General features: G+C 43.3%; 2 protein-coding genes across 17 annotated transcripts in view; both read left to right on the top strand.

Moving 5' to 3' along the window:
• Positions 1–4,601, top strand: part of LOC113009891 (protein 4.1) — a 45,552-nt gene extending 40,951 nt beyond the window's left edge. For 15 of the 16 annotated variants that reach the window (XM_026148466.1, XM_026148465.1, XM_026148467.1 and 12 more), the window contains 2 exons: positions 41–156; positions 3,465–4,601. In XM_026148466.1, the coding sequence (XP_026004251.1) occupies positions 41–151 (111 nt within the window). In that variant the 3' untranslated portion in view covers positions 152–156; positions 3,465–4,601. The remainder of the gene's footprint in view (positions 1–40; positions 157–3,464) is intronic. The other variant, XM_026148471.1, reaches the window with a different exon arrangement.
• Positions 4,602–6,764: 2,163 nt separating this feature from the next.
• Positions 6,765–9,547, top strand: zbtb14 (zinc finger and BTB domain containing 14). The gene is made up of 2 exons (XM_026150742.1): positions 6,765–6,898; positions 7,539–9,547. The coding sequence occupies exon 2, from the start codon at positions 7,562–7,564 to the stop codon at positions 8,732–8,734; it is 1,173 nt and encodes a 390-aa protein (XP_026006527.1). The 5' UTR covers positions 6,765–6,898; positions 7,539–7,561; the 3' UTR covers positions 8,735–9,547.
• The last annotated feature ends 5,340 nt before the right edge of the window (positions 9,548–14,887 follow it).

Genomic DNA, 14,887 nt, shown 5'->3' with positions numbered 1-14,887 from the left:
CCCCTGGTGATCCCTTTTGGCACTGCACTCCCGTATGTAGGCTCTGGCTCAGGCCATAAAGGAGGCTAAAGAACAGCACCCTGACATGTCAGTGACCAAAGTAGTGGTACATAAAGAGACAGAGATCACGCCAGAGGAGGGGGAGGACTGAACCAGGTAAGACAGCAAGGCCCCAAGTCCCGATCCCGGCGCTGTCCTGTTTAGTCTGGTTTTAATTTGGTTGAACTGGGCTTTGTTTTTCTTGTTTGTTCTTTCAAGCTGGTTTCCTCTCTTAGGCATGCTGCTTTTCCATCAGCACTTCTTCTCACTGGTGCAGATAGCCCTGTTTCTGTGGTACTTACAACTAATGCATCATGCTGCTGTCATTTCATTCCCCTCTGCAGGGAAAAGGACTGAAGATGCATGTGTGCACACAGGCCGGATATTACAGTCTCAATTCGTAATGACAAGGCTTAAAAACATTTACAGTAATGCTGCCGGCAGTCTCATGCAATCTAGTGCAATATGGCTACAACACTTCCCTCTGCTGGAGAGAAACACAATGAACTTTTATTTGAGAGCTACAGCCATGTACTGTGTGTTTAAAGATGTCTTTACTCCCTTTTTTTAAAGATATTTTGTAAGTTTAAATTGCTGCGCTAATATTACAGTTTTCTAAATAAGAAGTGTATTCTTATTTATTTATTAGACACACATGTGGAAAAATGTTTGAAATTATGCCTGCATGTTGTGAAACATTGAGTGAAAAGATCTTCCATATATTGTTCTGCCTGCATTGTGGTAGCTCACAAAGAGCACAGGCAGGGATGAGCGATTAAATTCCAGCTGAACCGGCTTCCGCTCCGAGCCTGCGACTGCAGACGCGCCCGTATGGACTGAAATCTGATCTTGAGTGCACACAGATGTGCTTTGGTCTATTTTCAACTACGCTCTGTAAATTTGAAATTATATATGTTAGCTGAGGAAATCCTTGTGTACCCAGTTGTACAGGTCACAAAAAAGATTACATTTGGAGAAATTAATTTTTAGGGCTTTTTTGAAACTACTGAATATGCATGTGACATAAAATATCAGATTTAATCTGATTTGAAAGTTGTTCACTAATTGTTCTTTTAAAAACTCTATGAAAAGTTTGTGACACAAAGGCGAAAACTGCAATAATTTTGCAGCAGACAGCAGCCTGCTTTTCATGGAAATGAACACCAGAGCCTGGGGTTCATCCCTGAGATGATTCTAGGGCACACTGTGACACACTTCTGCTTTCAGTTGCACTTCCCTGTTTTTGCACGAAGGGAAAAATAGGTCAGCAGTCCTTATGGCGTTTCAACAAACTCTGCAAATACAGCCATTTGTGTTTCAACTTGTCCACTGTGGGTATTGTGAGGATTTTCTCATGTGTGGAGCTGTTATAAAAGAACTTTGCATTTCACTGCAGCACAGCATGTCATTCTAGTTGCCTTCTCTCAAGCATTTATAGTCTCTGGAAAGTGCTCGCTGTCAAGTTTTACTCTAGTTCACCTTTTGGCAGTGAAACTTGTTCCTTTATCCTCTGACTGACTGAAACGGTCCCAAGGCGCTGCGTTTGGGATGAGCGAGCGTGCATGTGTGTGCTTGTGTGACTCACCAGATGGAAATGCTTGACTTTGTTTCTGCAGCCTTGCCCTCAGTCCTGTGTTTGCGTGTGTGCTGTCTTATCTGAGTGTGCTTGAACAGCTCTGGTAACATGATAATAAATGTTTGTAGTGTTTTGGATAGTTGTTGTTTCCCTTGGGTGCTAGATACACACAGAGTGGTGGTGCAACCAGAAAAATTGGAAATCACCATTTTCTTCCTTTTTTGTTTCTCATGTTAGGAACACGTCCACAATGAAGTCAAAATGTAACTTATATTGTTTTAAATTGCTTGAGATAGTTTCCTGTTTATATGCCATTTAATGTGGGTGTGAAGGATTTGATATCAACAGGTGGTGACTCAAGGCCTAGCTGTATACAAATGTTGGCCAATCGTAGCCATAGGGGGACCAGTAAGGGCGATAAAGTGTGACACAGTCTGACACTGGAAAAGAAGATGAAGGTGAACAAGTTTGACATTGCAAGCCAAAATCCTGGTTTTCCTTGTCCACATGTAAACACAGAACAGAGTTTCGGGGGGGGGGGAAAGCTCCATTTTCTGTGTGGATGAAAGGCCAAAACACATAGAATAAAGCCACGTGCATGCAGACAGACCGTTAGCAAAAAAATATACAGCCCAGCCTCAGGACAGATTGAAAAAGTGAAATGTGACATGGACACAAATCGCCTGTGACGGTCAACACAACCTGGAAACAAATGTCAGTTGGAAGCATGTTTACTTCCCGCAACAAAAACTGTTATGAGATGCCTCAGACGGGCGTCTTCATCAGGACAATGATGATTTCTTTTTTTCTTTTCTTTTTTTGGTGGTTTATGGTGGTTAAAAAAAACAAAACAAATTAGTAGCTGTCAAACTGTGAAGCGCCACAGGTAAAAACAATAAACATGTTCTTCTTAAGGGAAAATAAACTAGTTTGTTAGTGTTACTATGTGATTTTAATGATTCCTAAATATTCCCTCCCCTTAACCAATAAATCAACGAGTGAAGATATAAGTAATGATAGCGCCTAACTTTTTAAAATAACTTAAAAAGGCAATATTATAAGGCCTACTTTTTGAGCTATTAGTGATGCGCTTGTTGTTTTTAACTTATTTACCAGCTGTCACTAAAAAAATACCTCAACTTTTCTAGTCTCCTAACCTAATAAAGTATAAATAACATTAAACATCACCAATAGGTGTAAATAGTTCAAATATTTACCACTTGTGACTGCTATGCAGATGTTTATGATTATTTGGACTTTGCATTCTTATTGCATTAGCATTTGTTGCATTTATGATATTTTAGAGCCATAATAACTGAAGTTGTTTAGTTATTGTTTACTTATTTCAAGTACCAACAAAGTGGAGCTGGGTTTAAGTGGAGGCAGTTTTAAATACAGTAAATAAAATAATAATTCTTAGTCGGGGGGACTAATGATAAATCATTTTTTTGTGTATACATCCGTGCTATACAACTGTGCTAGCTACTGTAATTAAAGTTCAGGGAAATTGGGTCTAAAGTGAAGTTGTTGGGGGTTTTTTTTTCTAAAAGCTACAAGCAGCTGCTGGTTGGGTAAAAGAGCCACATGTTTGAGACCCCTGGTCTAAACACGTGTAGGAGTTGTTGAATCCGTTGTCAGGATGGTACTTTTGTGGATTTCCTGTTGCCCGACTAGCCTGTGTGTATCTGTCTTGTATATTTGCATTTTTCTAACTTTTCTCTGAGCGTCTGTTTAACTTAACTGCCTTAAGCTGAAGTGAGGCTCATTTTCACTCTTTGGCAGAATGAACAGTGGCAGTAAATGTTCAGCTTACAGGATTCACTGACTTCTATTTCCTCTCCTCTTACAGGAATAACTCTGAGGGCTTTTTTTTTTTTTTTTTTTTTTTAAACCTCTGCACCCTCCCAGAATCCAGCATCCAGAACTCCACATATAACGTCGGGACTCTCAGAAGACTAGAAAGGCCTCCTACTCTCCAAGTGCTGCAGCTCCGCCGCTAGTCACAGCCATCATCTGCAAAACAACTAAATGCATTTTGCATGAGAAGGAAGCAACGTTCCATTATCAAACAAGATTATACAGAAAACCATGTGATTCTCCAAGTGGTTCCTCAAGCCGTCTGCACGCCAAATCCCTGTGTGCAGCAAGCAAAACCTTTTGCTTTCACTGCCTTATATGACTTTGATGCATTTTTATGATTATTGAGAATAATTATTGTAGCAACGTTTTATTTATGAAATAAAGCCATCACTCCGGAAACTTAAAATCGCTGTAGGCTGTATATGTTAGAGAGCGTACACTATTTAACCTCGCAGTAGAAGTGCCAACGTTATTTACAAGCAAGCATCGCCTCATTCCTTCAAACAGCTCCGTGGTTATCCAGCAGGTATGTCACTACAGAAATCACTACAGCTACGTACTGTACATATCAAAGCTTTCCTAGGAAAATAGCAAATTATCTTTCAAAGTTGATTTTTTTTTTTTTTTTGTCATGTCTACTTGAATAGCATTTTCCTTTATATCAGTGTTTCATCATTTCTCATTGATTCCCCCACTTCAAGGTTTTTAGAGACTATGTCCTGGCAAAAAAGTCAAGGAATCAAAGGTTTCTGGGCATGAAATGGATTTTATTTGCCTGTGGAGGGTTTGTTTTTTCTCCAGGGTAGATGATCAGCTGCAGCACAAGTCCCAGGTTTGTGTGACTGTGAGGCAAAGGGTTCAGACTGGCGAGCTCTCCCCTGATTTACATTCAAAGCCAAGAGAGATCTATAATCCCCCTCCACTTTCGCCCACCCTGAACACATCAGCTGTGTTGCCCCCCTCTTATCCATTCTAATGTATCCAAAAAAATGAGTATTATTGATGTACAGCTGTGTTTTCCTCAAAAAGGTGCAACAAAAGTGGCAAGTGCATTTGTTTTGTTTTGTTTTTTTTAATTTGCTGGTCTCTTCTAAAATAATAAAAACCACCACAGTACTGAAACCTGTGTCAGCACTCATTTATGCCTCTTTAAGTATCAGTTTTTGTCATCTCCAAATATAGTTAAAATAGTGGAAATATGATTGAATAGTTGTGCTAATTTTAAATTATGTGTAACTTTGATTTTAATTTGATATTAAATTGTTAAATCTTAAAGTTTCACTTTATGGAAATATGCTAAAATCAATTAGGCTGAGCACACGGCAGAAACGGATCGATCTTTAAGCGGTAAAATCAAACTTAAGCAGGGTGAAATTCTCTAAAAATGACATAATTAAAGTTAAATTAATGTTTAAATATGATGATGGGAGGCGGTTGAGGCTGTAAGCTGCAGCCCATCTATTATTTATGAAACCAAATGCTCCAAACCCTTAATTGACCTGTTAAAAGGAGAGCCCGCGGGCTAATTAAGACAGGCGTTGTGCAGTCAGAGGTAATTACTGTGAATACGCGGAAGCCCCGCCCCTCTGCGTACGTGCGGTTATTTCCCAAGATTTATAGAGAGTAAGAGCGCTCACTCCGTCTCTTATTGTGTGAGTAAATGTGCATTTGTTACTAAAGTGCACCTCAGAGTCGCATGAATGTCACCACAGTGGTTACAAAGAATATTAATTACACACAGGATTAGAAATTTATAAAAAAAGTGAAAGTATTTCCAGGTGGAAGGAAACTTTTGAAACACTTAAAAATCTACAATAGAAATGTTTTTTTGTTTTTGTTTTTTGCTTGTTTATTGTTGTTTGTTTGTTTTTTTAAGAATTGTCACACATGTAGTGACAGTAGAAAACATGTGGCACAATGGTGCATTATGTAATTGTTTTAGCATTCTAGCCCACTTGAGACCACACTGGGCTGTAGCCCATGAACTAACACTCCTGCTGAACAATATTGGAGTAAACGCCCGTGGCTGCTCAATCTTCAGCATCATTTGTCCAGTATATCTACCATCCCTCCTGTCCAAACCATCTCAGCCTGTCCTCTCTAAACCACTCTGCCTCACGTATTCATTTCTAATCTTGTGAACGCTACTCTTAAATTTCAGCATCTTAATTAATAATAATAATGGATTGCATTTATATAGCGCTTTTTGGAACCCCTCAAAGCGCTTTACAATACCACTATTCAGTCACTCTCACATTCACACACTGGTGAAGGCAAACTACAGTTGTAGCCACAGCTGCCCTGGGGCAGACTGAAGCGAAGCTGCCATATTGCACCATTGGCCCCTCTGGCCATCACCAGTAGGCGGTAGGTGAAGTGTCTTGCCCAAGAACACAACAACCGAGACTGTCCGAGCTGGGGCTCAAACCAGCAACCTTCCGATTACAAGACGAACACCCAACTCTTGAGCCACCGAAAAACAGAAAATTTTACGTGTGTGGTGGGGGGCAAAGGAGGGGCACATACCTCTTCAGCAAGTATGTGAAAAGCCCTACATGTAACAGAGTCAACAAAATATCCACAAAAACACTTTAAATCTATTTATTGTATTATTATCTCTTTTGAGAAAACAAAGAATTTTTTTTGTATAAATGAGACCCCCCTCCCCCCAAAAGTTCCCCAAAATAAATACAGAAAAAGAACTTAAATGACTGTACTGGGGTGATGAACATAAAAGTTGTGGTGGGCAGCTGGGGGCTGTTGCTTCCCCGTGCCCCCCTGTAGGTCTCCCCCTGCTAAAAGCTTATCAAAAAGAAAAGCTTCAAGCCCAGATGATACTTTGTGTCTGTAGGTAGGTTTTTGGACACCCAGGTTATGTCTAAGACTTGGACTGAAAGCGAGTGGACTTCTTTATGTTTCTTGAAGACATTTCACCTTTCATCCAACAGACTTCTTCAATTCTAAAACCAAATGGTGGAGAGTCCCTGGTATTTAAATCCTAGTGGGAATTGTCCCTTAAGGGGGTGTCACGTGTCTCATTGAGTGTCACTGTGTATCTGCATTTCTTGGCAATTTTGTTCAGTTAATATGAATAAATAAATACTTTTTGTAATCAAATGTTCTTAATTTTAACTTCAAGACGTGAACAGACGGACTATCTGATGGGTGTTTGTTTGTATTATATTTAAAAATCACCAATATATTCAGCACGTCGTCTGATTTCCGGCAGAGTGAGTCACCACCGCGTGTATAGACGATCTCGGTAGCGCGCTTCGCTCCGGTGCTGTAGGTGGCAGCAGAACAATGCAGCATTTCCTGTGGAGCCGCACAGTCACAACAAGAGGAGGAAGAGGAAAAACGACAGCTCTGGATCGTCGTCGACTGCCTTGCGTGACAACACAGGGAATCGCGTTCAGGCTTCGGGTAATAACATTTTTTATTTCCTCTTTGTCTGCTCGGGCGGCGCGGAACAGCGCGCGGCGGGTTTTTGGAGGTTTGTCGGTCTGTTCGCCGCCGTCTCCTCTGCTGTTTGTGAACTCAGTTAAAGGCACCAGAAACATGCCAATGGAGGCTTGCTGACCAAAATGGCTGGGCGCAGTGAAATGTGAAATATTCTTGCTAAGGTTATCCTTCCTGCACGCGACGCGACTGTCACGCGAACTCGGCGGTAAAACGCGCTTTTTAAGTGGAGAATAGTGCGCGTGTTTGTTTCTGCTGCCGTTACTTTTCTGTTTTTGCTTATTATTAGCGCTACTGCGGCTCTGGGCCCTGCCGTATTTTTTCTTCGGGGTTTCTGCATCGGTTGTTTGGCCACTTGTTTGCTCTCTTGTCTGTCGGGCGCTTATTTATGAACAGGTTCACCTTTGGTTGCAAGTTTCTCCGATACTTTGTTTGTTAGGCGCGCTGCATACGCTACCTGTATATATTTTCCAAAGTGGCATGCAAATAGAGCTCCACCCCTCAGCTGTGCAGGGTGCATGCATGCCCTCGTTCTTTGGTGGGAATCAAAATATTTGACAAGTTTGCTGATTTTTTTTTTTTTTTTCCCTGCCCCCCTCTGCAGGTTGCTCCAGTTTGTCCTGCAACATGTCTGATTTACTAAGATATATCGACTATGACCACAAAGCCACCTTTCTGAAGATGCTCAACCAGCAGAGGTTGGAAGGTGAGCACTGTGATGTGGTGGTCGTGGTGGAAAACATAGAGTTCAGGGCTCACCGCTGTGTCTTGGCCGCCTGCAGCAACTATTTCAAAAAGCTCTTTAAGAAACAGAGCGACGAGGACAACTCCATCGTGGAGTTGGACTTCATCCGTTCGGATATCTTCGAGGAGGTGCTTAATTACATGTACACAGCCAGGCTGGCTGTGAGGAAGAAGGACATCAATATGATGATGTCGTCTGGTCAGATCCTGGGCATCAACTTCCTGGATAACTTGTGCACCCAGAAACGCGAGCTGACCAACATGAAAACGCGGGAAAACCAGGCTCCGGGTGACCATGGGATGAGAGCTCAGGATGCCATCCTGAAGGAGCTGGCTATGGAGGAGGTGAGGAAGAACAGCTTCTATGATCAGGGGATGGATAGCATGGGGCCCGGTGGCTCACACGTGTCTCAGCCGCACAACTATAACACCAACATGGGCAAAGAGCCGCACAGCCACACCTGGGGCTCATCGACCTCCAGCGACATGAAGCTGGAGTACCTGCTGTATGGCCACCGCGACCACGGCTCCTGCCAGAGCACGGGAGCAAAGCCCATGGACCACAACGCCAAAAAGGAGAGGCTGCTCACCGCCAACCGCCCCTACGGCTGTGAGCACTGCCCCAAAGCCTTCACCACTGCCGCCCACCTCAAAGAGCATCTGAAGATCCACTCCGGTTTCAAGCCACACCGCTGCGTGGTGTGCGGCAAGGCCTTCATCAGGGGGCCCGACCTGAAGAGGCACGAAAGGGTCCACAGCAACGAGAGGCCCTTCGCGTGCCAAATGTGCGAAAAGGCATTCAAGCACAAGTCCCACCTGAAAGACCATGAACGGCAGCACCGGGGCGAGCGTCCCTTCAACTGCGGCTCCTGCGACAAAGCCTTCATCAAAGCGTCGGATCTGAAGCGCCACTGGAACACCATGCACAGCGCCAACCCCCGCAGACAGATGTCGCTGTCTCCCGCCGCCTCCCAGCAAGGCCAGGGAGACGCCACCGACCAGAGAGACTGGAAAATGGAGACCGGGCTACACTCGCATAACTCTGGGGACTGTTGAGCCTGCAAGCACACGTGCATACACTCACACACAGACACACATACTGACATGCAGACACACTTACATACAAATAAATATGTATACAGACTGACACAACCACAAACCTGTGACAGGCTGCATGGCCTGACATCACATGAACAGCAATCGGAGTGAGTAACAAGAGATCATAGCATGTTAATAAGACTGTGGGGCTGTATTATTATTCTAAAGAGTTATGTCAAAGCGATGTTTCCTTTCCACCTGTAAAATCATGTAAATGTTTAGTTCACACTCTACATATATTTTTCACAAAGCATTGTTGCTATGTAGACTGAGGGTTCTCATAACATTATTCTCTTTTACTTTAATGGGATATGTAACATTTAAATGTTTGTTTAACCTTTACTGGATTTTATGGAGATGAAACGAGAGAGTGTAATAGAGAAAGGGGGAGGGCGGGGAGATATTTCTGCATAACATTTGTTGCATTGAGTATATTCACGTGGATGTTTTTAATGGCTGTGTTTAGTTGTATTGATTGATATTACACTGTAAGAGTAAGAGTCACCATTTTGCATTCAGCGCAGATGATACCAAAGTCTTGGGACTCTTGATGGATCGCCTTTATTGAGGTTGTCCTGCCCAAGCAACCGGCCAACTAGATTTACTGTTATACAGTATAACTGTCATCCAGCTATCAACAGTTAATGATAGATGTCTGTATATACTGTAGCTTAGTTTGTTGCACAATTAGAGTACACAATAATGAATTATGCACATATAACATTGTCCTACTCCAACACTTTGACAATAAACACCATTTGCTGTGTTTTATTGCTTTGTCAAAGGGGTTTTTTGGAAGGTAGAAGCGAGCTGAGCATGCTCCGTGGGATATGTGTCATGCAGAATAACTTTTCCTGTCATATCAAACCATGAAGGTAACGGTGCCACACCCAGATCAGCCGCGGGACACAGATCTGATCTTCTTTTTCTTCAAAGTTGAGCAACATGCAATGATTGAGTTTGGTCTGCTAAATGGCTACATGAAGCAAAGAGCTGCCTGAAACAGCAGCAGGCGTGTCCACTCGTCACAGCAGAGAAAGCACAAGTGGCTCCGATCCATTAAGTTTCCCAGTAAGCCTTGATGGCAAACCAGCAAAGAGGCGGGAGCTCCTCAAAGTTGGACCGCAGCCATCGTTAATCCACTTGTGCCTGCCCTCCTGTTAAGCCAAAATGATCTTGGGGGAAGCTTTTTGTTTTTATTTATTTTTTAGGTTGGTACTTTTTAAGTGTTTTTCAATAACTTAGTTGTTCAAAAATGTTTCTCTAAATTAGACAACAGACTCACTGAGAGTGGGGGGGGGGAACACAACATGTTGCAGGTAGTTGAAGCTTAAACTTCCTTTCTCCCGCACATGTAGCAGCACCTCGGGGTTTGGTTTATAAGCCTGGCCTATGCAAACAATCACATCTGTTTCCCTGCTCCCACCCGCTTTAACCAGCGCTCAAGTCCGCTGAGCCCTTTGTGTGTTTGTCCAGCTTGTTTCAGCTTTCTTGCATCTCTATACTTTAACACATGCGACGAACCTCGCACTGACCCGAGCATCATGTGAGCGAAAAGCCAATTTGCACACGGCATGAAGCCAGCGAGTGCACCCAACATGGCTGTCCTTTAATCTTGAAGGGGAAAAAAAAAAATCCAAACATAAGTGCAGCTCTCTCATACTCTGCATGCAACACTAGATGGTGCCCTGTTCATAGTGATTGACCTGTTGCTGCCCAGCTTGACCTGCTCTCTCTTTGACTGTCCGGAGCGAAAGATATAGGTATCAGTATAAAAGTTACTCTGTTTCTAATGGATGCTCACGGGTAGGGAGGAGAAGAGGGGAGGGGGAAAAAAGAGCGCATATGGTTCCTGTGTGTTGAAAATGTATGCGTTCTCACACCTCAGTGTTTTCCATATATTTACATACATCTGATTCCAGTGGTTGGAGCGAGGCCAGTTGCAGCATCGGGGCCTTACAGTCTCCTTTCTGTTTGCAGTGACGGGCAGATGGAGAAGCTCAGTTCTCATTTATGACAGTTTGACCGCACAGTTTAAGGAAGGGGAGAACATCATCAGCGCTGATCCCGTTTGATGCCTGTATCTCACATTGATCTATTTTAAACTGTCAACAGGTTTGATCGCCTGTAGTTTGGGGTGAAGCCGTTTTTGTGGGAAAACTGACGTCAGTGTCTAATGGAAAAGGCGAGCCTTGCCTCACTGATGTCAGTAGATGCCCGAGATCTGTTTTCTGCATTTCCTGGCCCTGCTGGACTGTGTGTGTGTGTGTGTGTGTGTGTGTGTGTGTGTGTGTGTGTGTGTGTGTGTGTGTGTGGGAGTGTGCATTAAAGCCAGTGAATGATGCAGGATATGGGTTTGTATCACATTGTTAGGCTCAATGAGGCTGGGTGTGTGCGTCTTTGTGTCGTGACTGCCTGCACGTCAGTATCTTTGAAGAAGGTTGAAATGTAATGTGTATGTGAATTGGTGTGTGTGTGCACGCCTAGGGATTGGTGTGATGAGAGCTTTTTGTGTGCTTTTTAAAGTAGCGCATTTATATGTGCGTGCACGCACGTACACGTGTGCATGCATGTGTGATGACTGAGCGAGGAGGGGCTGGTGGATAGCGTGCATCCGTGTGTGTGTGTGTGTGTGTGTGTGTGTGTCCGCTTGCATTGAGTGTTTTTGTGCGCTACATGCATCTATAATGAGCTCTCTGTGTGCAAACACACATTCTTGTGTGAGTGACAGGCAACGAGTAAATGTGTATTCATGCATGCGTGCGCACCCATTCGTGCCTGTATTAGGATTATGCGTTTGTGTGTCAGTGCTTATATGTTCTTCCGTATGCATGAGCTTGCCTGTGCGTGCGTGCAGAAGCACACATCAACACTATTTAGGGAATTCTTGCTTCAGCAGTATGAATTCCATAATGCGCCGCGTCACATGAATGAATATATGTATTTGAATGTGGCATACATTAGTAGTGTGGGGGGCTGTGCGTTCAGATTCATGTCTGCAGAAGTTTATGCGGCTTTCTCTGCGTGCATACTCTCTCTTCAGCTTTGGTTTATGTGTGTGTGTGTGTGGGCGCGAGTGCATGTGTACAACAGTGTGTGTTGGCATGTATGTGTATATGTGTACAATGAACACCCGGTTTCCATTACCCAGGCCGGCGTGGTTCCCTCAGCCAGACCACAAACCTCCTGTCTCCACTGTGGCTCCACCCAGCGCTGCCACAGGCTTCCCAGAAAAGAACAGTGTCTAATTAAAAAACTTTAATTACATTCATCTCATCTCTCTCGCACTCACATACACACACGCTTGGGGAGAATAAAATAACTGTATATAAACAATTCCTTGTGATAGATGAGAATGAAAGGCCAAGCCAGCAGGTTTTTTTGTTTTGTTTTGGGTTTTTTTGTTTTATTTCCTCCCAGGCGGAGAACGGCTTTTAATCAGAGTTGCTGACATGCACGAGCCATATAGTCTCCTACGATGTTGTCCTCCACTTGAGCACCATCTGGAATTTCTTCAGCTCTAAAAGGACTTTTTTTGATCGTGCTGTGTGTCGCTCTGTCCTCTGCTGTCTTTTCACGAGTAGTTTTATGCTCCCGATATGATCTCTGAGGCATCTTAAATGTTGAAGAAGAAAAGTATAAATCACTGAACAACTGTGCATCTCCAGTTTATGTACTGTATAAACACACTCGGGCTATTAAACTGATTTGTGGGATGGCACTTAGAGTGACACGACTGTAAAATAACGCTCTATTAACGGCTCGTCTTCAGAGTGAATGTCACATTAATGCAAGGAGGATCTCTGAGGAATTTTCCTGGGGCGGTTCACTCATCACCTTGAACGCATGGGCCTCCCTATCTGACCTGCTTCCCCTCCCGTTCCCATCAGACTGCATAGATGTAGGTTTATTAACTGTGACCCTGTGTGTCCACAGACAATGTATGTCTTTGTTGATCAGGATGGCGAGAGTCGGACCGGTTGAGGTAGGTTATCGGGCCATCTACAGAGGACTGAGAGAGTCGGCTGGATCGCGGCAATCTGCCTGCGGGACTCATTGTTCAGGCCCAGACCAGATGTTCCAGCTGAGAGATTACCATCATATCACTCCTCAGTGGGGAGTCCAGCCGCACTCTCCACGTCCTACGTCACTGTCTCCCCTTCCTCTCTCATCCCTTATCTTTTCCACCTGCTCTGTTTTCTCTACATCCACAACATTTGCTCCCTTCTTGCTTATCTCCATCCTACTCTTTCCCTTCTTTTCTCCTGTTTCTGCTCCTCCCTTACTCCCTGCTTCCATCGTGTATCCTCTCCTTCCTTATTTCCTCATCTCCCCTTCCTTACATCCTCCTTTTCTTTATTCTTCACTTCTTCTTCTTCTTCCTCCTCTTTCAACTCCTGATGCACCTGTTTTCCCTCCATCCTTTTCTTTTAATCATTTTTCTTTCCTCCTTACCTTCATGTTACTCTCCCGTTTTCCTCAGCGATAACAACCGAGGGACTCACTTTGGTCAAACAGAGTTCACGCTGTTCTCTTCTTCCCCTCCTTCCACCTCTTGTTATCAGTCTCCGCCATGAAGTCTCGCTTTAATGAAATTCCCCTGCTGATCACTCTGACGGATCTGAAGGCAGTGTTTGTTGGGAGACCACATCTGGGGAGTAGCTGAGGGCATGAAAAGGAAAAGCAACTGTAATCTGGTTCTAAAAAATGTAATCTGGAGTCTGTCCTAATGTGGAATTGTTTAGGAGAAGATTTGATTAAAGTAACTTGTAGATTTGGTGAAATGTAACACATTTGATCAAAGAATCCACGAGTTTTAACAACTGCCAAACCGGAAATGCAGTTTTCCCTGGTCAATCCAAAAATGTGTACAGTAAATCCTCTGCTGTGGGAAAAGCTCCAGTTTTGGCTTTAAGAGTTTTAAGATTAGGCTTAACACTTGTCTTTGTGTTAAAGCTTACAGTTAGAGCTGATCCGTCGTCCACTCTGTGCATTTATGCCTCTGCTGAAACGTGCGTCTGACCTCACTGTGTTGGTGTGGTTAGAGTGGTGGAAAGCGTGTAGAGCAAGTCAATAAAAGATTAGGTGGTGGTGGATGAAGGCATAAAATTCAGGACTTTCACCCACCAGACTGGGGTTTGTGTTACATGTGAACCTGGATTTACTGGACTTAATGTTTTCAGTAAAAACACAGTTGAGGTTTAAGCATGAATAAAAACTTTGTTAGGGTAAGGCACCAAAACTACTTGCTCATCTTTAGGTTAAGGACATTTACATTAAAATAAACCCTTTTTGTTATATTGACCCTGTATTTATATATATATATATATATTAAAAAAAACCACTACTGACTGGTCTTTTTTGACAGCAGGCCCTAAAAAAAGTTTTGCCCATGTGCATCCTACCCCCTCATTTCAAGCTGTTAAGCTATGACATCACAAAGCGTGATTGTTGCTGGCCTAACATTGATCATGATGTCGTAAGAACAAAACCCACATGGCATTATCAGATTATTCACTACCCCATGTTATAAGCTCTTGAGAATATTTCTGTTTGCAGATGGCCACCCTCTCTCAGCCTGGTCTTGTCTGAGGTTTTTTTCTTCCCCACAAAGTGCTTGCTCACAGGGGACACTTGGGTTCCTAACTACAATGGTGTAATGCCATTATATGACATGTATATAATAGATTTATATGCACGACGTGATGAATTATACGAATTGCATTTCACTTAAAGAATTGTCGAAAGAGTCTGATCCTTTTCCAATCCAGCTATCCAGACATCAAGGTAAAGACAGCCTACTTTGTCTTCAGCTTTCACCTCCCAGATTATGGCTTCATCACAAGTGGCACTGTGGCTTCTTCCCGAGAAGAAAAGGTCACCAATCTCTAAAGGGGAGGTCACCCTGTATATTACTTCAGGCTGTGAAGTCGGTACGGATCGTCTCTATTTGGGATTCAGCAGCATGTCTTGCTGTTTTCAAGAGCTGTGTCAGCCTAGACATCCTCAACAATATTATTATAAAGACCTGTCAAAACAGGGAAGGAGGTGAAAGAAACATTTCATTCAATGACTCCACTGAGAGCAGCAGCTATGGGAAAACAGCAGCGC

This window comes from Astatotilapia calliptera, chromosome 18 (genome assembly GCF_900246225.1).
Source record: "Astatotilapia calliptera chromosome 18, fAstCal1.2, whole genome shotgun sequence".
NCBI classification, from domain to species: Eukaryota; Metazoa; Chordata; class Actinopteri; order Cichliformes; family Cichlidae; genus Astatotilapia; species Astatotilapia calliptera.
Note: the sequence above shows the minus strand (reverse complement) of the source record. Positions and strands in the feature narration are given on the sequence as shown.

Coding starts and splice junctions, on each gene's coding strand:
- zbtb14 (XM_026150742.1), top strand. CDS start 7,562: ATGTCTGATTTACTAAGATATATCGACTATGACCACAAAGCCACCTTT.